This window comes from Hippichthys cyanospilos, chromosome 6 (assembly GCF_059441005.1).
Source record: "Hippichthys cyanospilos isolate Australia breed blue-spotted pipefish chromosome 6, RoL_Hcya_1.0, whole genome shotgun sequence".
NCBI classification, from domain to species: Eukaryota; Metazoa; Chordata; class Actinopteri; order Syngnathiformes; family Syngnathidae; genus Hippichthys; species Hippichthys cyanospilos.
In genome coordinates, this window is record NC_142374.1 from 11,673,958 (window position 1) to 11,694,941 (window position 20,984).

The window sequence follows — 20,984 nt, forward strand, 5'->3', positions numbered from 1 at the left end:
TCTTTTCCGGCTACTCCGGTCACCTCCCACGTTCCAAAAACATGCAAACATTGGACACCCCAAGTTGTTTTTAAAGACGCATTGTGCAGAATTTAGAGTTGCTGTTTACTAGTGTTACGTGAATGCAGCATGTGCAGTCACAGAGAGACCATATTTTGGAAGCATTTTAGAACTGTAATTTCAATATTGTGATATTTTTGCTCAAGGATATCATACAGTCAGATTCTGATATCATCCCATGCCTTGTTGGCACACACAAAAAAAGAAAAATGTATATCTTGAGAAAATCCAATACCATTTTTTTTAAGTATTGTACGTCCAGATTTAGTCAGCACTTGCAACATTTCAATCGGGCAGAGCAGGCTGTAATTTGTTGGGCTTGTGTGGGATCTGATTGACAAAGTGTAGGACCAAGTGCACTTTATACCCGATACTCGCTCAGCAACCTTTCGTGAGCTTGTCTTTACTCTCCTGGCCTTTCTTCCTCACCATCACTTCCCTCCCTCACATCCTATTCTCTTTTTTTTCCCGCCTCCCCCGTTATGCCCGTCTGAATAGGAGCACCCCCCCCACCCCACGCACGTACACACATACACACACACTGCCCTTCGTTGGGCAGAGCCACATAGCTTAATAATAGGGAGAAAAGCAGCTCTGATCCACGGTGGTATACCAAGGTGGGGGCAGGGGGTCTTTTGTATTGTCTCAGGGGCCCCTGGTGCCTCGCCTGTCGATAAGCAAACATCTTCAGATGCACACAAGTCCCACTTCATGTCTTTATATCTTGTTGGGTGGACTGTGGAGGGTCAGCCACACATACGGACACACACGCATTCGCATGCACACGCACGCACGCACACACAATCACACACACACACACACACACACACACACACACACACACACACACACACACAAGAGATTTTTTTTCTATTGCAGCTGAGACATATCATTGACCTAATACATTTCCTAGGCCCTAACCCAAACCCTAACCATCACAACCTGCCTTACCCGAACCCTGACGCTAACATCAACTAAAATCCAATTCAAACCTAGTATACTCTGAAAGCAAGTCTTAACCCTAAAAAAAAAAAAGAACTCATAGGATTTAAGAAAATGGCCCCCTTAAGTGCAAGAGGTCCCTGCAAGGTGTTTTTATGACTGCTTTCTATTACTTTATGACATATCTTAACAGTAGTAGGTCATCTCTGGCATACCAGTTGAGCATGTTCCCAGAAAGGTAAAACTGTGTAATAGTTAACAAGCCTCTAGTACAACTAACAAAGTGGAAAGGGCAGATGGTGATTATCACAATGCTATCAAGCATATCACATTGTCAATTACTGCACGGTTTTGTTTCACTAGTAAGAAGTCCTACTAGTCTGACAAAATTAAAGTGGATATCAAGGATTACAACAAAATAAAAAACTCAAATGCCTTGTTTGAGCATTTTTTTTTCAATATCCTTGATGTTCATCACAAGTTCCATAGCCTGCACCCTTTCCTCACTAGTAGAAAAACTCAGTGCACATTACGAATAAGACACAGTGATTTTATTAGTGCGCTGGAACATTCTACTAGTATTTTGAATTGTCTTACGAGTGAGGAAAACAAACAACAGACTTGTAAAATAATAAATAAATAAACAAATAAATGAATTAATAAATAAAAGCTTAAACTGATTCCAAACAGCCATTTGAGCAGTTTGCCGGAACAAATATTATATTTATCGTATTACAGTGGGGAAATATAGGTTGAGAATTTGAGATTTAAAAAAACCAAAACAACAACAACAACAATTTCAGGCATATCTTCGTCCTTACCTGTCGTCCGTCAGCCCTCCACAGGCCGCTGCTGGTCTTGGTGGGAGCAATGGTGACCACGGGAGGGGTGCTTAGGACAACGGCGTGGCCCCGGGATTGGGCTAAGAGGGGCCCTAGTGGGGCCCGCTTGGGGGTGCTTACTGGAGAGCTGTGGCTGGTGGCGGGCGAAGACACGGGCGACGACTCACCGCTGAGGGCCGAACCTGAGCGAGGGCGCACAGGACATGTCAATGTAAACAAAATCCATCTTATTTCTATATAGTGCTTCATCTATCCCAGCTGACTTTGGGCAAGAGCTGAGACAATCACAGAGCACAAACAAGCATGCACAGCTTACCTTCACACCTATGGACAATTTAGTCTTCAATGAAGATAAATGTCCTGTTTTCGAAATGTGGGTGGAGGCAAATCAAGGACAAGCGAAACTTTACAAAGAAGGGCTGGAGCTGAGACTACAACTACAGAACCGAAGACATTTGAGAAATATGTGCTAGTCACTATGATAGTGCTGCCAATGGTAAAAACTCAGTATAAAGATGTGAACACGTTGATAGTATGCGTTTCCATTTTCCACTAAGGTTTGTTGTTTTAACTAAACAACAACTAAAACTAATTAAAACTAAACAATAACTAAACTAGAAGATTGTTATTTTTCCATATTTTGGATGAAACGAAAAGGGGAAAAAAGATTTAAGTTTTAGTTTAAGTTTAAATTTGTTTACAACTGAAAGAAAATGCAGGGAAAAAAAAAATGAAGTTTTTTTTTTCAATTGACCAGAGGGAGAAGAGAACAATTTCATTTTGCAGCGATGAAAAATGCAAATAAAAAAGCCGAAAAATAACAATAACATTTCCACACTGCTAACAATGCTACACATTGCGTAGCATGGCAACACAAAAAGGCTAAAACCTGATTAGGCAAAACGTATAAAGTATTTTATTATTTTATAAATCATACAAAAGAAACCACAAAATTAAACTAGGTTATTTATTAGAGAATACATAGAGAAAATATAAAAATATATAAAAGAAACACCAGAAAATTAAACTAAATTAATTACAAGAGAAGAAATTTAAGACATGAAAAATATAGTTTTTTTTGGATAGCAATGGAAAAAAAAAAGATTTAAATTAACTTTCATCAAGATTCAGGAAATGTGTTATTAGTAAAGGGGAAAATGCAAGGTGAAATTTTCTTTGGACAATGATCAACAGTGAAGAAAAATACAGAAAAAAATCTGATTAAAAAATAATAAAAACAAAACGTTTCATATTTTTATCAGAGAAAGGTATATCACAGCTCGTTCAACGCTATAAATTTTTATGGTATTCTTTAGACCAGGGGTACCCAATTGTAGGTTTGTGGGGGGTTGCGTACATTTCAACGCTTGACAATTTTATAGTCGATGGGAAGTGAATGGCGAATATCAAGTCCACATAAGATATAAACTCACCATTAATGGGGCTTATCACCTGTCTCTTTACTGGGCCTTTCCCCCTTCCCTAAGAGTTCTGTTTATTATTCATTTTACTTATTTGTGAGTAAAATTTTGGCGCTCAAGTCACCAAAACCAATCCAAGAGATTCCGGCCAGTTTTCAAAGTAAAAGGTTTCAAGAAAAGGGAGAAAACAAAAACACGAAGGCACTCTTGTCCCCTGAATTAAATGAGATGGTGTATTACAGCCTAGGGTTAAAACCCTTAGCTGGCTTTGTTTTCGTGTTACACTTATATTAATGTGTTTTGTTTCAATTGCAGTTTAACAATAGAACGAACGACATGGTGTTAACTTTAAGTGTAAGTGCTAAAACAAAACAAAACAAAAAAATATTAATATGAGTGCATACAGAAGTAGACCAGCAGCTGACTACCAGGCAGGATGGACCATGGAAAAAAAAAAAGTCAAATGTCGCCCTCTAGTGGTGGCGAAAAGTTGGGCAAAAACACTTTGACGGACCGATAATTACAATTTCGCATGGCTAAAGAAATGATGGAACGACGAAAAGGGGATGAGGCTCTGACGAATGACGGACCAGCAAAAAAAAATTAACTTGTCCACTGCAATTTTCATTGTATGATAACAAAAAAAAGCAGAAAATTAAAGAAACATGTTAATTCATTATTGGACAGTGTTGAAAAGATTGCTAAAAATGGGGAATTGTGGGGGGGGGGTTGTGAAATTTTCACTCACTGGCGCTCGGATTAAATCGTTTGGTGTGTTAATAAATCCCTTGGGACACCTGGTGAAGTCACAATGGCAGTGTGAGAAAAGGCTACAAAAAAGACACACACCATATGCAGGTGCTAAAAACAAAGACCCACAAAGTTGGTTAAGGTAACACTGAATAAACACAAAAACTCAAGAGGAGGACAATAACAGGGCGGAGAATGGCTACCAAAAGACAATGAACAAGAGAAAGAGCGACGGGAAGCCGGAGGAAGAGAGCTTGTTATAATTGGCCTTAATTAGATTCTCATTATTAGGAGATGAATGGAAAGGGATAATGGGAGAGACAGAGCGGTCAGAATAGGTCGCCCGGCACACGCACACACATTCAGTGAATGATTGCTACTGTTACGTCTGATTTTAAACCATCAGTTTAAAAGAATTGGCTCGCATTAGTACAGGAAGTTGGGGCGTAAGGTGATGTTTAGCCTAGCAAAATAGCATCTGTTAAAAATGCGCTTTGCCCCAAAATTTATATTAATGGCATGACCGTTCATAACAATGAGAAAAATTGATTTGTGATAAGAGTGATTTGAGTTACAAGCATGGACATGAAACAATTAAATTCTTACGTTACGTTGCCAGTGTACTCTATTTTTTTGTTATAAATCAATTATAAGAAAAAAATAAATGAAATATCTCACAGTTACTAAATATGTTAAAATAAGAAATTTGTTCTAAAAACAAAATGGATAAAGTAGTTCCAACTTTCGGCGATGAACTTTCTTCTCACTCACCTCGAGGATCCTCAGCCTGTTTGGCCAGTTTGCGCAGGGCAGCGGCGAATCCGGAGTTGGCAGACTGGGCGAGCGCACTCCCATTGGCCAGAGGGCTGAGGGGACTGACGGTGGCCGTGGTGCGTGTCGCTGTGGAGACCATTCCTAATGATGCCGACTTGGTGGACTCATGGCTCATGCCTGCATGTGGAGAAGCACCTTGAGCTTTGTAACATGACACTGAACAATTTCACATCATTTGAACAACATTAAATACAAATCTACTCATTATGACTTGGCTACGTTATTATTTTTTTTAATTATTAAAACCGCATAACTCATTGTATTCTTATGTTAAATTTATAAGTTTCACATGCTCCACCACCACCACAAAAACACCCTTAGGCATGTTTTGTTAGCATTTACACAATTAATTTAAGGTTTTGAACAATAATAAACTCATTATCCATCTCACAACATCGATCAAAAACCACGAATTAAGACGTACACTTTTAAGTCTTTAAGTGCATCTTTAAGTCTTCTTCTTTAGACAACTTTACGCCGTCAAAATAAATAGCTTGCCGCAACCAAGTGAAATTAGACTCAAAATAAATGTGAGGCAGAGCAAAGTGTTTAAAATTTGTACAAAAAAACATGAACCCAGACACCATCAAGGAATGAGATTTACTACAATTCCCCCCCTGCCCCCAAAAACAACTTTTCAATGGCAGTCTAAAATTGCATCCAGCCCGTTTCATCTTTGCAACGCTTGGTCAAAATGTCTCATGGCTTCACCTCTTGCAAAACATCCAAGAAAGTGAGATTGGAAGGAGTAAATAGTTTTTTTAGCAGGGGCAGTGGAGGTTATTTATCATCTTTTGTGAAATATTGATAGATTCAACGGATGTTTGGATTTCTCTTGTTGTGTTGTCATTCACATGTACACAGCAATACTTTCACTTTGTCACCTGAATCCTTAGTGCCGAATTGGTAGCAGCGTGAGAAATGAAGAAACCCTATTCTTGTGCGTGTCCCGCTCGCATGCAGACAATCCCGAGGTCTTAAGGACGCCATCGGCCAACTCCCTTGAGGAAATGGATGCATGTGCGACCATGTGCGTGATTTGCTATTAGGGTCAGTGCTTTGTTTGACACAGCGCCACCCTTTGACCATTAAAAAGGCCATTGGAACAGCGATGGCTATTACAAATGAAGGCATATTGTTACAAAGTGTGTCGCTGTGAAGAAGCTGGCAGAGAGCTGGCTTAGCACAAAGCATAAATAAAATACAGTACGTAGTGAGAGTTGCTTCATGCTTTTTTTGTTATGTGGTGCCACTCCATGTGTGGTAAATTAAAGGGTGTTTAAGGCTTGTAATTCCCATCTATGTTCATTTCTGTTATGCAGTAAATGGTATTTCGCATTATACTTAATGTTAGCAAATGCTAGCAGATGAAAATAGATGAACATTTATTGGTAGAAGTTTGATTGAACATTTTAGTGTTTGACTATACAAAAAAACTTAACAAAACAGAATTTTATTAAAAAAGTGACAGTAAATTTAAAGAGAGAAGGACAAACTGAACTAAAGTTTTCACTTTTCCTATTATAGCATAAAAGCTAGCGTTTCTGACAAGCATGCCGTCATTACTTTTTTCTCTCGTGTGATTTTCAAATATCGCATGGTGGTCAGGAATTCACCCCCCTGGATAAACTGTTAAAACACTTTTACTTTGTCTTTGATTATGTTGTATGCTTCTATGCAAAGCACACATTTTTTCTTTATTAAAACAAACTGTGGTAAATTTGGGAAGAATGAAAGAGTTCATTTCACTGGGGGTAATTGATTACATTTATGAGTCAATTGAGTTGCAATCTTGGTCACGCAATAAACTCGACACATATGTTTAGGTACTATTGTATATAGTATGTATGCTATTTTTACTTGCTTAACTGAATGCAGCCCCTCTCCCATGTGGTTAATTCAGGTAAGCACTCTACAATCCTGATTGCATCGAAGATCCCTGAATAGCAATAAGAAGTCTATTTGTGCGCCTCCTGCATAAAAGCAGGGGAGTACGGGCAGGCGAGCGCACATGTAGATGCTTTTATGTCTGTTAATGCAACGTAATTGCGCGTATCTTTTCATGTGACGTCCAAACACAAATTTCCCCTGGGCCAATTAGGCTGATCTTGAATGTATAATCTATTGATTAGTGGGCACACTTAGTGCAAACACAGGCTGGAGGAACCTTTGTCCTAATCCCCCCGACCCCTCCTTTAACCCTCTCACTGACCCACTAATGTTAATTACAGCTGGAATTAGCCAGCAGCCCCCTACACCACAGCAACCACCCAACCCCCCTGCTCACTCACTACAGCCATGACCTCATTACTACCACACAAACAAAAACACATTCATCCTTCGCACACATAAGCAATAAACAGTGGTTCACATTTGGACATCATATTAAGTGTTCCAAAACAGCATGGTTTTCTTTGAAAAAACGCAGATGGTTATAAAATGCAATCCAGGCCAGTAGATAGTGCGGTCTCGTTCTAAAGGGACACTAAATTATATTCATCACATATTTTTAATCAGTGTATTCCAGTTTACAGAATGCAGAGACTTCCAGATTTAGAATTATGGTATGCCACAACATGCTGAGCACCCCTGATGAGCTCTTGCTGACACAAGAACAAGAAGAGACGAGACCGAGAAGGTTCCCAACCTAGCATCCATCTATCTATCTATCTATCTATCTATCTATCTATCTATCTATCTATCTATCTATCTATCTATCTATCTATCTATCTATCTATCTATCTATCTATCTATCTATCTATCTATCTATCTATCCATCCATCCATCCATCCATCCATCCATCCATCCATCCATCCATCCATCCATCCATCCATCCATCCATCCATCCATCCTACAGCACATTTACTTTCTTTTTCACTAAAACCCACCAAAAATTACAAGCAAATTACAGCAATTCACCAACGAATTACAGCAATTCACTATCAACAACAAAAAAAAGTTTGCCAGTAAATTGAAAGTATTTTAGACTAAAAGTGATTTAATAAATGAAGTATGATATATAGGTATTCTCTTGTTCTGTAAAGAATTGGTCAGTTGTACAGTTAGAAATTTGTTTTCTTTACATTTTTCCTGAAGACATTTTTTGGACTACTGTTTTTTTTTTTTAATTTCTTTGAATTTCCAAGGCAACGAACTCCCCCCCAAAATAACATTTGTTCAACAAGTAGAAGGGTTTTGTACAAAAAGTAACACAATTAGTTAAGTGACATATGATGTTTTCAGACTCATGAATTTTTGACAAAATGGTTCTATGCTTGTGGATTTTTCTTGATAAATGAACATTTTGCTCAACAACTTAGAAGGAATTTATCAACAAAAAAAAAGAAATGTAAAACGATAAGCAGTTAATTGACACGTTTTTGAAGTTTGACTTTATTTGCACAAATGAAATTGTTCAAGTTCTTTGTCCTGGACTACCAAAACTGCTTAAAAAAGGTGATTTTTGATCTATAGTTGATTAGAATTTAGTATGAAAAAAAGTCTGGGGAATTTTGCCTTTAGTAAATGAGTCCAATCTGTACTTTATATTTCTTTCCACAATTACCAGTGTAAAGTTCTTCCACAAACACATAGGAAGCTCAAAAAAACTGGAGTGAAAGTAGAGGAGAGCATGAATGCACACATACTATAGCCAGTACATGAGAAATGGATTGTCAACCCACAACTGAACACCCTTTCATGTGAATACAGGCAAATGCACGCAGAGAATGTACAATCAGAGCGGGCAAGAGTACTTGCACTCCATACTCCAGTAGACAGATATTCAGTTTGGATAGCTGTCAAATTTACTTCCGTACACCAACTGTACTTTGTTTCTTCTCACCCCGGAGCACAAGTCGAAATGAAAGGAACGGCGTTAGACAAAAAGAAAGTGATGGAGAAAAAAGACCCTGATGAGGCTCTGCTGAGGTTGAGATAATAGGAGATTCTCTATCCACTCTCCTTCTCGCATCCCTCCTTCTTCTCCACCTCCCCCTACTTCTTCCTTCTCTCTCTTCTATCTCGGCACACCGGGAGCGCGTTTCACTAAAGCCAACAACAACACGCCGCTTGCTTTTTCTTTTCTTTTGCTCGACACAATCTTGCTGCAGTATTCCCATGATGTTAGTTCAGCACCACAACAAAAACACACACTTACACATATGCACATTTCGTAATAGCTTGTGCGTGTGTGCATAATTACAACACATAAACACTCACCCTCCTGCTTACTCTTCCGCCTGTTTGTCGTCTGTGCTCTTCAGTGACACACTCTCTGTCTCTCTCTCTCTATCTCTCTCTCAGCCTTGCAGCTGCTGCGTGGTCACGTGACCTCCTCTCACCCACCCCCATTCTTCCCTCTCCTCCTCTTCATCCACTAGTACCCCCCATCTTTCCCTCCCTCTCCATCTATCACCTTCCTCTCATTCTCCCTTGTCGTCTCTGTCACTCGTTACAGCTTTTCAGTCTTCTCTCTCAAAATGTGTACTGTAGTCATCCTTCCTTCCTTTAGGCTTGTGTGTGTGTGTGTGTGTGTGTGTGTGTGTGTGTGTGTGTGTGTGTGTGTGTGTGTGTGTGTGTGTGTGTGTGCAATGCGCGTGCGTGTAATAACCCGCCGTCCATCCATCACTTTGTCACTCTTCCAGTCAGGCCTGTCTGTTTCAGGATAGGGATGAGAGGAGAGGTGGGTTGAGGAAAGGTATTTAGGGGGAAGTGGGGAGGGGGGGGTAGGTTCCTGACAGCGGCCTCTCACCCCTCACCTCTAACCTTTGCCGCCACAGCCAGCAGGAGGTTCAAACAAACAAAAACAAAAATGTCAAGCATCATACAAGAATGTTTACGTTTTGGAGAACTACCATTTTAATTGAGGCAACACAGTAGACTTCTGACTGGTTCTTTATGACAGTTGTAAAGTTTTGGGGTGTGAATTTGTATATTCTCGCATCAGTTTTCCTTCTTCTTCGTTTGGTTCAAGCTGAAGGGTAATGTTGTCATAGACAGTGCACATGCCCGGCTTAAAAACTGGCACATCTTAATTTTCATGCTTGAGCAAGTCTAGTTGATTGTGTTTAGGAATTTGTCAGACTGCGCTGCGCCATTCTGGCCTTCCAGAGGGCTGAGTGTATCGTCTTTTACAAGTCCCGGCACACCTGACCATTTAGTGGCTGAAAGTAGGACTAGCCTTAAGACCACCTTCAAGTTGGTTAAAGTTCTGGCGGAGATGATGGAACGCGATTTGTGTGCGAGAGTTTGTGTGGTGGATGTTATTGTATTTCTTTTATAAATATGACAACAGCATGCAATGAACACGCAAGACTTAACATTCATCGTTGTAAAAATCAATTCATTGATGGATGGATCAATGACAGATATGTCTAAAAATTTTGTGGCCGCCAAACAACACAAACTAATAAAAACCCTTTGCCTTAGCCATAATTATGATCAATTTTTCTCCATTCATACACACGCATTGACACACGCACACTTACGCACATGTACACACACATGTACAGTGCAAATATTGTGGCTAAGTGAACAATAGCAAAGCTCAGCATGATGTCATACCGCAGGACAAGTCCAGGCCTCGGTGCCCTCCCTCCCTCCTCCATCCAAAGGCACACACACACGCACACAACCACTTACCTGACTCCCCCTCTGCGAGGACAGTTGGGGGGGGGGGGGGGGGGGGGGGGTGCACAACCTACTGTGTCAGCTCATTAAGAGCAGCCAGTGTGTGTGTGTGTGTGTGTGTGTATGTGTGTGTGTGTAAGGATGGGTTATTAGGACGGAGGAGGAGGTTGCGACTCAAGAGGCATCATCACTCTGGCACGTCGGCTAGTGACTGCGTGTGCCTGCGTACATGCATGTGTGCGTGTGTATATGTGTGTTCATTACGTCAGTGTGTGTGTGGCTCGACACTCTAATTTCACTCTGCTTGTTTATTACCTTTGCCAAGCTTGAAATCTTGAGGACAAGCGCTATTGTTGGGCTCATCATTTGCTGCTTGGCTAGTTTGCACGAGGACTCAAAAACGACACAAGTGATATCAGTCCAACTATGTGTGTGTGTGTGTGTGGGGGGGATTTTTCATGAACAACCTTCTGCAACTGCAAATGTTGATAGTCCAAGAACCAGCAATCAGACTGATCAAAACAAGATACATTTGTGAGATAAAACGTTTTTTTTTGCAATTGGAGTCAAACTACAGCCCCTAATCCCCATCAAATATTACTCTGTTTCATTTAATTCAAGCTTATTAGATATGCTTATGAATAACTTTATTTAGGTGGGTCTGCTGTTGAAAAGCTTTTATTTCTGAATGAAAATTGATAACATATTTCCCTGTTTTTGACATCATTGCCCACGTTACACAAACATGTTCCACATCCTCTTCTGAGTTCCACAAGCACTTTCACTTTTTTCTGCCTGCAATCCTATTGAAACATCAAAACAATGCACAACCAGCCATATCACACATTTTGGATAATCCACACAAAAAAGACGATGAAATCCGTAAAAACATATTTTTTCAGGGAATTTATCATAATAAGTATATTTTGCACAGCGTCACCAGACACATTCACAATCATAGAACCAGCTGCAATTATAAACATTGCCAGTAAATATCTTTGTATGCACACGAAGCTTTGAGTAAGGAACCCATTCACGAACCATTTGGCTCAAGCGGTTGAATGCCTCCGGGAGCTTCATTTCACCATCACTACATATAATAAAACCCAATAAACCCACACCACAATGCACAGCATGCATCCATCGGCACATATGCTGTAGCATTTTGCCCTGGCAGTAGACTGCAATAAGCAATCATGCCAACTAGGAGGCACACATACAATGGTGTTTGAATGCCTTCATCCTCAAGAGTCATTCTTTCCAAAACCATTTTCAGGAACGATTGGATAAAGCAAAATACACATTTGAAAACATTTCATCAGTCACAAACACTACAAGTAAAAAAACAAGATTTTTCTGAGCTTAATTCACAAGCTAATGCATTTTGGGGTGTATTTTAAAACTTCTATCTTGCATTTCCAGGCTAAGAGCCCGGTGAGATTGTCACTTTGCGATGTCCCCATTGATTATTGGAATGCTGTCACCTTGGAGGCATCCCAAAATGCTTTGGTCAACGATGTGCTACCAATTTATTCATTCAAATCATATTCAAAAAGCAAAATAACATCTATTATATAAATAACATCTCTTAATAATTTTAACCATTGCTTTTGACTTTAAGTCTGTACAACAAATGTGTTGAGCAAAATTGTGTATAGCCTGCAGTTCAGTGCATCAAACCTTTGACTGAAATGCAGGGCAGTTCTCTCTCAATAGTGGCTGCCACGTTCTAATGCTCTAGCACTTAGCCTGTCTTGGGTGCATTTATGTATGCATGCTACCTATTTAGATTGTGTTCGCACTTCCATGTTCTGAAGTATATGGGAGTTTAAAGATTTATCATTTAACTGGGTGAGGTAAGAAACTGTTTGCATCAGTGACAGGTGACACATGTGCCGACGATTTGAACGATGGATTAACATGACGGACATATTGTTCAGTCTGTCTCAGTATGTTATTTTTAATAGAACACATGCCAGTGAGCAATTAGATTTTTCTTTACATACTGTAGCTTTCAACTTGTGTTGTTCCACTCTTTGTTTTCAAATACCGATTGCTTGAAAGGCTAGAACAGAGTTGCAGCGAAATCATTTTGCATTGTTCATTAGCATTAAGCTAAGATGTCTTTTGCAATGTGTATTATTTGTTATGAATGCCAATCATCCAATTCTCTCTGTTTTAGGGTTTTGTTTGTCAGGAAACTCCAAATAGTGACAAAAACAATTTGAAGTCTTGTTTTTGTAGAATCGTTCACTGACAAAACACTGCTTGTAAGCTGCGTTGAGGTCACTGCCACCATGCAGCACTTTTCCCGAAATTGAACTCGCAAATCAAAGCAATATAAGTCTACATAATGGCTCATACTGTGAAAAATTTGAAAGTCGGGTCAATTTTAAGTATGTAAAGACTCCACCGTCGGCAGAAGTCAAACAGTTGTGCAGATTGCTAGTTGACAACTTAAAATATGATACACAACATAATTTATTCAATGCCAACTGAAAAAAAAACCCTCAACGCTTTTTGCAGGCATGTGTAACCATCCAGACATAAATTCTGCACTTGGCAATATTTCCCAACTCTATTCTGGTTAGCTTGTAGACATGCGTTCCATGTTGTTATTTGCTGTTCTGACCCCTGATGCTAATAGCAGTTACAATAGCTGGCGGACATCCATGAATGTAGACAAACAAATGCACACATACACAGTGCATGCGAATGAAAGGAAAAGTAGCCAAATGTTTTACGGCCTCTTAAAGTTGTTTGTAATAGCAGTCAGAGTGGCGTCAGCCCAGCATTCAGTGCTCCTCACGGGGCTGCTAAATGGCTTTACTAGCTTCGCTCACACAGCAGCACTTAACACTTCCCCAGTATCCATAAACAACACACAACACACATACACACTTACACACAGACTCTTCTCCACCACACATAAACAGGACCGTAAGTGCACATAAATGTCAGGGGAAAAAAAAGACATGTAGCGAGACAGTCACAAGGAAAGGTGATCTTCCTTTACAACACACACACAAATCAGCTGACTCAGTTGAGTTTATACACACTGCGCTCCACAAAATATATGCATGCGACCCCGGGGGACCAAACAGCCAGCACGAATTTGTGCTGCTGCGATAAATGGAGCAGAAAAAGCACCGAGTGTAAGAAGCAACACCTCCAGCGCAGGCACAGACAATTAGGACTCTGAAGCAGTCAGTCATGGACATGTGGATGCAATGATTGTGTTTGATACGCAACGCCGAGCTTCGCCGGTATTATTGTTACTCAAAATAAAGTGCAAATCTCAACACAAAATATTTGGGAAATGTTGATTAGATCACACTGCCTTACATACAGAGCAACGCCCCCTCTAGTGGCGTTGAGCGGTATAGGGACGACTGATCAGACATGAGTGCTTGTCATATTTGTTTATTGATGGCAACAGAGCACTTGGAAAAAAACGGACAAACAGGATTACCCTACCACTTCAAATAAATACTTTATTCTTCGAGTATTATAACTAAAATTAAACTACAGTATGTTCAGCCTAAGTGTTCATTCAAAACCAGAGCTAAAATTCATCTTATACGCAATATTTTTGCAACTTGATTGCACTGTTGGAACAAATAACCGTTTTTATTCTAGCTACTTGTCTTAGTTGAAATATGAGCAAGTGCAGGAATTGTATGCCTTATCGAGCAATTGGCCTCATCATTTCAATTTGTCTATGTTTGTAGACGGGGTCGGACAAACTCAGTCCCCCCTCCTCCCCATAGTCCCGTGGCCCCGGGCTGCCACGCACGGCAGGTGTCGACAGTGCGCCGGCTTGACCTCGACCATCTGAACAAACACGAGGGCGCCCCAAGACACACAAAATAGCAGATGCACGTAAGCAGGTGCTGGGGGGGCAAAGCTTGCCGTGCTGGCCAAGGTGTGCGCCGCGGTAAGCACAACATCAACTGGTATAGGGAATTGCTTGCGTAGGTTTTTGGCAAGTGCTCCTGAATCCTTCACAATTCTTGAAAAGAAAAAAAAAAGAACCTTCAAACTAAACACATTGGACTAAATTGTCATCTGAATTCTTACTTGTCTATATGTGCCTTGTGATTTAATGACGACCAGCCCAAGTTGTATCCTTGTTGCTTTAGGCTTGTTGTTGCTGGCTGTTTGAAAAGTCTCTGGCACGACTGTATATTTTCATTAGCAGTGTAGAGGCTACAGCACTGATGTATTGTGCACTTAATGACATCCTGGACAACCTTTCTGTCTGGTACAGTACAGTTCCCAAATGGGACTGTGGTGATGTTATTCAGGGTGCTTGCCACTATGCGCCTGTACCGGTTGCGGAGTAGTTCGTGGGGAATTCCAAATTTTATAAGCTTCCTCATGTGTCTCGGTTGAACCTTCCTGTTGATGCGCTGAGTGTTGTTGGTAAGGTAATAGCAGATATAGTTACCAAGAAGTTAGAAGGTTTTCACCTCTCCATCTGAGTTGTGCCTTGGGTTGATCATCATTTTTTGAAGTCTACAAAGGTTTTAAAGTGAGCTTATCTTCACAGCACCAGTAGCAGCAGCTTGAACAATGCACTTCATTTTTGTAGGTTATCTATCCTCCACAGGCCAAAACCAAAATGTTTTTTCCCCCCTAAAATATTGACTATTGGCCAGTGTGCATGTGTATTATTTTTGAAAAATATTTTTACAAATCTAGATTGTGTGGCTTGCTGTTTTTGACAATACAATATTAGAGGAGTTCCAAATCTCATTTTTACTTTTTTTTACTTTCAGCAGCAAAAAGTTCAGATTTTCTCCATATTTCACTTGATAACTACATGAAGTTTCATGTACAATCAACACCTTCAGAAACAGATTTTGCTAATAGCTGCCCACGGAAAAAGGACGTCACGTACTAAGGGCTCATGTGATGACCAATCACGGCTCAACTTGCCGGCGTCACGTCATAATGTAGAAAACAGGTCAGCTGTGATTGGCCGTATGTTACTCCAGTCTTGAGCACATGTGATTTTCAGTCATTTGCTAAACGTATTAAATTACATGAGAAATTATTTGGTTAACAACCAAATGATAAGGTTTTACTGTTTTATGGCTCCATAAGTTTAGCAACTCTTAAATGGTTGAACAACAATGGCACTTTTTTGGTCTCCTGAAGAGTGCTGATTTTTAGAGGTCCAACAATGCCACCCGATGCCAGCCAGCTATATTTAGGAGATGCTGCTGCACACTAACACCACAATTAAAAACATATTGGCAGTGAAGACAGCTCCACCTGAGGCAAGCCAAGCCCTACGAAATTCTGCCCAGCAACAAATTACCACCAAACTCGTTTTCCTGGTATGTCAATTAAAACAAACTGCCACTCAAAGCATACAGTAAATGACTAACAAACACATACAACTTCCAGTGCCACAGTCAAAGGAGGGGATGAAGGATGTGTGTGTGTGTGTGTGTGTGGGGGGGGGGGGGGGGGGGTACTTTAGTATATCAACATGAGAAGGGGATCATTAAAGAGATTGGAGGTTGACTCGGTAACCCCTGCAGAGCAGCTGGTCCATGGCAGGTCAGATGGTGCATGGAGCCGCACGAGTGTGTTTTGTGTGTGCATGTGTGTGCGAGGTTGTGTGTATGCATGTGTGCCAAACTCCACCTGCAGGCTGTACAAACACACACACACAACTACACACAACCACACACACAATAGCCAAGTGATCCGCTTGGCTGCTGCTAATGCACCCGATGGCGTCTGTCTATTTGACGCCAACAATACATTCACTGTTAAAGGTCTCCCTTGACTCCCGTGGGTGTTGCGGGATGACACCCTGCATCACACAGTCGGAGGATGAACCAACTGATCTGAATCCTATTCCTCCATGACAGAGAGCGACTCATATCAAGAAAACTTTAATAAAATGCTTCTCATTTGGACAAATGCTTTCTATCAATCGATCCATTGATCCATCCATCCATCTACCTATCTGGCTAGTTAATTACTTTAGCTGGTTACTTGGACCCACATGTCAAGTCGGCCAAACCTTAGGTCGCGTGAAACCCATTTAACATCCGTTAAGTTTGGTTTACCTCAAATGGGAGCATTTGTTTACTCAGCAACAGGTTGGACAGGAAGAAGAGAGTGTCAAACGGAAGCTGCCGCACAAGTTACAAACAAACATCTGACCGTCAGCCGTGAACAAAGTACACTTTGACTTCCCAATAAAAACGTCAACAAAGTTCAAAAGCTTTTCACTGCATTTGTAGACGGACAAGTATGATAAAATCATTCAATAGACCCATTGCAGCATTTCATTTGAACACATTTTCTTTTTGCAATATACTATTGCCAGTATACAGTATATACGTGACAAACAGAAATTAAAGTGAATTATTGTTCTGTACATGCACATCTGTCAATACCATTTTCCTATTCAATCACGCACATAACATATTGCTGAGTTACACACATTGATTAATTGCCACAACAAATAAATACAAATGTGATGAAATGGTTGCAATAGGTAAGTGTAACATTGACAAATAAGTAGTCTTCAAGTCCTCATAGAAAACTAAAAGCTGTGCATCTATTGCAAACCTAGACTCAAACCAAATCAAATTACCTAGCAGAAATGATGGCACATCATTATAAAGTAAAATAACTTACTGAGATTGCGTACATTTAACCTAAAATAAGACATTACCTTCACATTTACTGGTTTTAATGAATGCTGACCTATGTTTTTGTGTTTGAACGAGATAACCTTGCAGTAATTTCTCAGTAATGGTTTTCTTTTTTTTTTTGCGTTTGTCCATAATGTTTTCATTCTTTTATTTGCAATATAGTGCATCATTGGCATCATTGAGAGGCCTCAGATTAAAGTAGCCAGCATTTGGTTTTAAAAAGCAAATGTGGACAGCAGATAATGTGTTACCAAAGAAGAGCCATTTCCGACGCAAATAAAAGAAAACACAAGCGCAATGCTATAAAGAAAACAGCAATAAAGTGGTTCCAACAGAAAAATGTTGCCCTGATAAATATCCACTTCAAGTCATCAAGTCAACATAGATAAGTCAAAGCTGTGCAAAGGCATCATTGAGAGCTTGATTGGACAAGCAGCTTTTTAGCTTTGATGAAAAGCATGAAACAGACAACTTACCGCCTAAAAGACTAGAGAAACAAAAGCAGTCCTCGGCATTAGCCCATCGCGCTGTTCACTGTGAAAAAACACTGGTGCTTCGTAGATGTGGGAAGGACAAGAGAGAGAGAGAGGGGGGGGGGGCTAGCACCTGCTCCACTGATGCTCCCTGGGGGGAACGAGGGATGTAGAAGGGAGAGAAAATGTGACTACGCCCCCCACCTCCCCATATGCATGCAAAGGCAGGGCCTATAGCTCACACAGACCTATAGGACATTGGAGACATGAGGTTCATGTCATCATGTCATCGCATCTGCTAGTTCAACTTGTATATCTGACCAATACATTGCAGAATTTTAAGGAACCATACTTTCATGTATTTTTTGGTTTACTTTTTAGTACATATCCACCTTATACCTGAGAGCTGTCATAGGGAAAAGTTAAACTGTAGGACCTCTGGTTTCCAACTTCTGGTTATCTATTTGTATTGGTTACAATGGGTTCCCTTTAAGGGATAGGGTTAGCCCCACCCCTGCACTTCCTTTTTATCTCCCTAAACCATCTTTTGCATTTTTCCCCACATGGTTCTGAAATTTGTTGCGCTTTTGGCGGTTGTACTAAAAAGCAGAAAAAAGTTGTGTGTTTTGAACGTGCACCTGAACAAAGGAGAAAGTGTGGCTGTGACAATCGTGGGTGTTTATAGCAACAAGCCCGGCCAGAGAGTCTTTGTTTAAAAAGTCAACCTCAACATTGTTACCTGTTCTCCTTTCTCATTTTAATGATGAAGATCACATGTTGCTACTTGTATTAACGCACTTGCATTGTGACAAACCACCAGAAATTCAATAGCGCAATTCCAAAAGTGAATCATTTCAAAAGTGCCTTAATGAAAAAAATACAAGGATCAAGAATTACACTACATATAACATTTTTACTTTTCACACTGAAATCAACTAATTTTTAGAGGCCTTTCTGATCACATTTGAGTGAGCACCATATACTGCAGGGCCAAAGGTGACAATAGAATTTTTGCCCATAAAGACAAAAAAAAAAAAAAAATGCAAGTTCACTCATAGAGGCCCAAAGTCGGCTGAGATAAGTTCTAGCATACCCACTGTAAACCTTAGTAAAGATAACCAGTACAGATAATGGATGGATGGACGGACAGACAAGGAATATTCTGTATAGCTATACTGTATTCTGTATATACTTTATGTACCACTGTGTGGCACATGGACACATCCCCATCACGACAAAAACTATTTATTTATCAGTAGCCAACAATAATCAGTGCCTATAATAAAACTAGATACAGTTCTGCTTATGTGTTTAGCTCTGAAATAATGTCAGCGGTATTACATCTGTAAGGGATATACAGTATATGTTTTTGCATGATAGTAGTCCGGCAATTATTGTACACTACAGCACTGACATGAAAGCGGCTCTGGGTCTTCACCCAGCCTTGCTGAAAAACAGATCACTTACCTTTATTTAGAGCAGATAATTGTGTTTTCCCATTTGCTAACAATTAATTGTACAGTATATTAGCCATTAAAATGATACTTTGTACTTTTCCATATTACTCTCTGTGCCATTTCAAATTGCAGCTTTCTCCTACAGTCATCAAATGAAGGCAAAAGTGCTGCAGACTGTAGAAACCAAATAAAAAAGCTTCATCAACAATGGAGGTGAAAAAGTGCTCAGGAAGCTGAGTAAGAAGTGCAGCACAGGCCTTTCAAGAGTGGCTTCATCCCCTAAGGCGCTTCATGTAATTTCTGTCTTCACCTGGGCAACTTCTCCTTCATCAGTACAGCTCACATTTTCAAAATTAGTGCTTTCAAACATTTCTGGAGCAAGACACATATATTTGACTAGACAAAAATGTTACCGCACGCCACCACACAAAAACGGGCGCAAAGAATATACAGTATAGAGCTCCCTCACAATTTCATATCAAACATTGCGGATTTTGAATACTTTTACACGTTTTTCTAATACTGCTACGAGTCCAAATTTAGAGGTGCATTGTTAGCATTTTGCAAGAAGACTTTAGTGATTATATGGTTTGTAAATACACAATGTTTAATTCTCTTTTTAAATTAATATAACTTTTATCCATCCTGTTTTTCATGCAGCAGTTTTGTAGGGCGTTCCTGGTTGACACGCCTCGACAACATCACATGGACATCGGGGACCTCTGGATTGGCAGAGCTTTTTAAGAAGGGGGACCGGAGGCTGTGTTCCAAAGAAAGAGGAATCACATTTCTCAGCTTCCACCTAAGGTTTAATCAAGGGTTCTGGAGATAAAGGTCTCTCAGGAAGTCCAACCTCGGATTCAGAAGGAGCAGTGGTATTCGCCCCGGCCATGAAACAGTGGCCCAGAACCACACCCTTGGCAGGATGCCTCCAGGATGCTTCTCGTATGAGGTGTTCTGAGGATGTCCTACCAGGAGGGGACCCCTGGATCGTTATCGGGCATTAGCAAGCTTAGCAGACGAAGCTGATCATTTGAATCAGGTATGTTGGGAGGACGGAAACACATGGAAGACAGTGGCCCTCAAAGACCGGGTTTGGACATACCTGTATTCTAGTGGAAGAGCATTTGATATATCTGCTGTCACATTACATTGCTGACATAAATAGGCCAACAAGCATACATTACTAGTTGTAAATAAAACATATTTTTGACACACAATGAAATTGTCACAGAGCTTAAGCCCCTCCTACCCACCCCCAACGCATAGAATCTAATTTGCATGGTTTCGTACATGTGACTTTCTACCTTGTACCATTACTTCTCCAGTACACGTCATATGCGAGTTGTGCCTTTTTGCTTCCTCCTAATTAATGCACCTGCCTGTAACAAACATGCACATGCACACACACAAAACACTCCAAGATTAACATACATGGCCTTTCAACAAAGGAAGGAAGGAGGCAATAAAACACACCAGTGAGGCTTTCGTAATCCCCCCAATCCATGGGTGTTGTGCTCAAACCAGGGGAAATGCGTGTGTGTGCCTACGGGGACCTGTGTAGCCCGACATGATTGATGGTCTGGCTGTGCGCAGTCAGACAATCTCTGAGGTAGGTAGGTGTCTCACCTCCATCCTCTGTGACCTATACAGACTGACTGCTGGGTGTGCGTGTGTATGCGCGCTTATTGTGTGAGGACAAAGTTAGAGTGATTGACAAAATGTAAACGTACACAAGAGTACAAATATTTCCTGCAGGTGCACGAGAGATTGATGGATCATGCTCTGTGCGTGTGTTATTCAGGAAGGGTGCACACAGTGCAGTGTATTGTTAGGATGGGTAACACTGACCCCCCTTCCCCCCAGCCATGTAAAAGAGAACAAGCACAGA

General features: G+C 40.5%; 1 protein-coding gene across 4 annotated transcripts in view; it reads right to left on the reverse strand.

The window, feature by feature from the left end:
* Nucleotides 1-20,984, reverse strand: part of LOC148422167 (genetic suppressor element 1-like) — a 52,577-nt gene that overhangs the window by 15,016 nt on the left and 16,577 nt on the right. For 2 of the 4 annotated variants that reach the window (XM_088418358.1, XM_088418357.1), the window contains 2 exons: nucleotides 4,787-4,966; nucleotides 1,824-2,026 (listed from right to left, as the gene is read on the reverse strand). In XM_088418358.1, coding sequence (XP_088274484.1) covers nucleotides 1,824-2,026; nucleotides 4,787-4,966 — 383 coding nt within the window. Of the gene's footprint in view, nucleotides 1-1,823; nucleotides 2,027-4,786; nucleotides 4,967-9,070; nucleotides 9,092-17,639; nucleotides 17,663-20,984 lie in introns of those variants that run through there. The other 2 variants (XM_088418360.1, XM_088418359.1) reach the window with 2 other exon arrangements.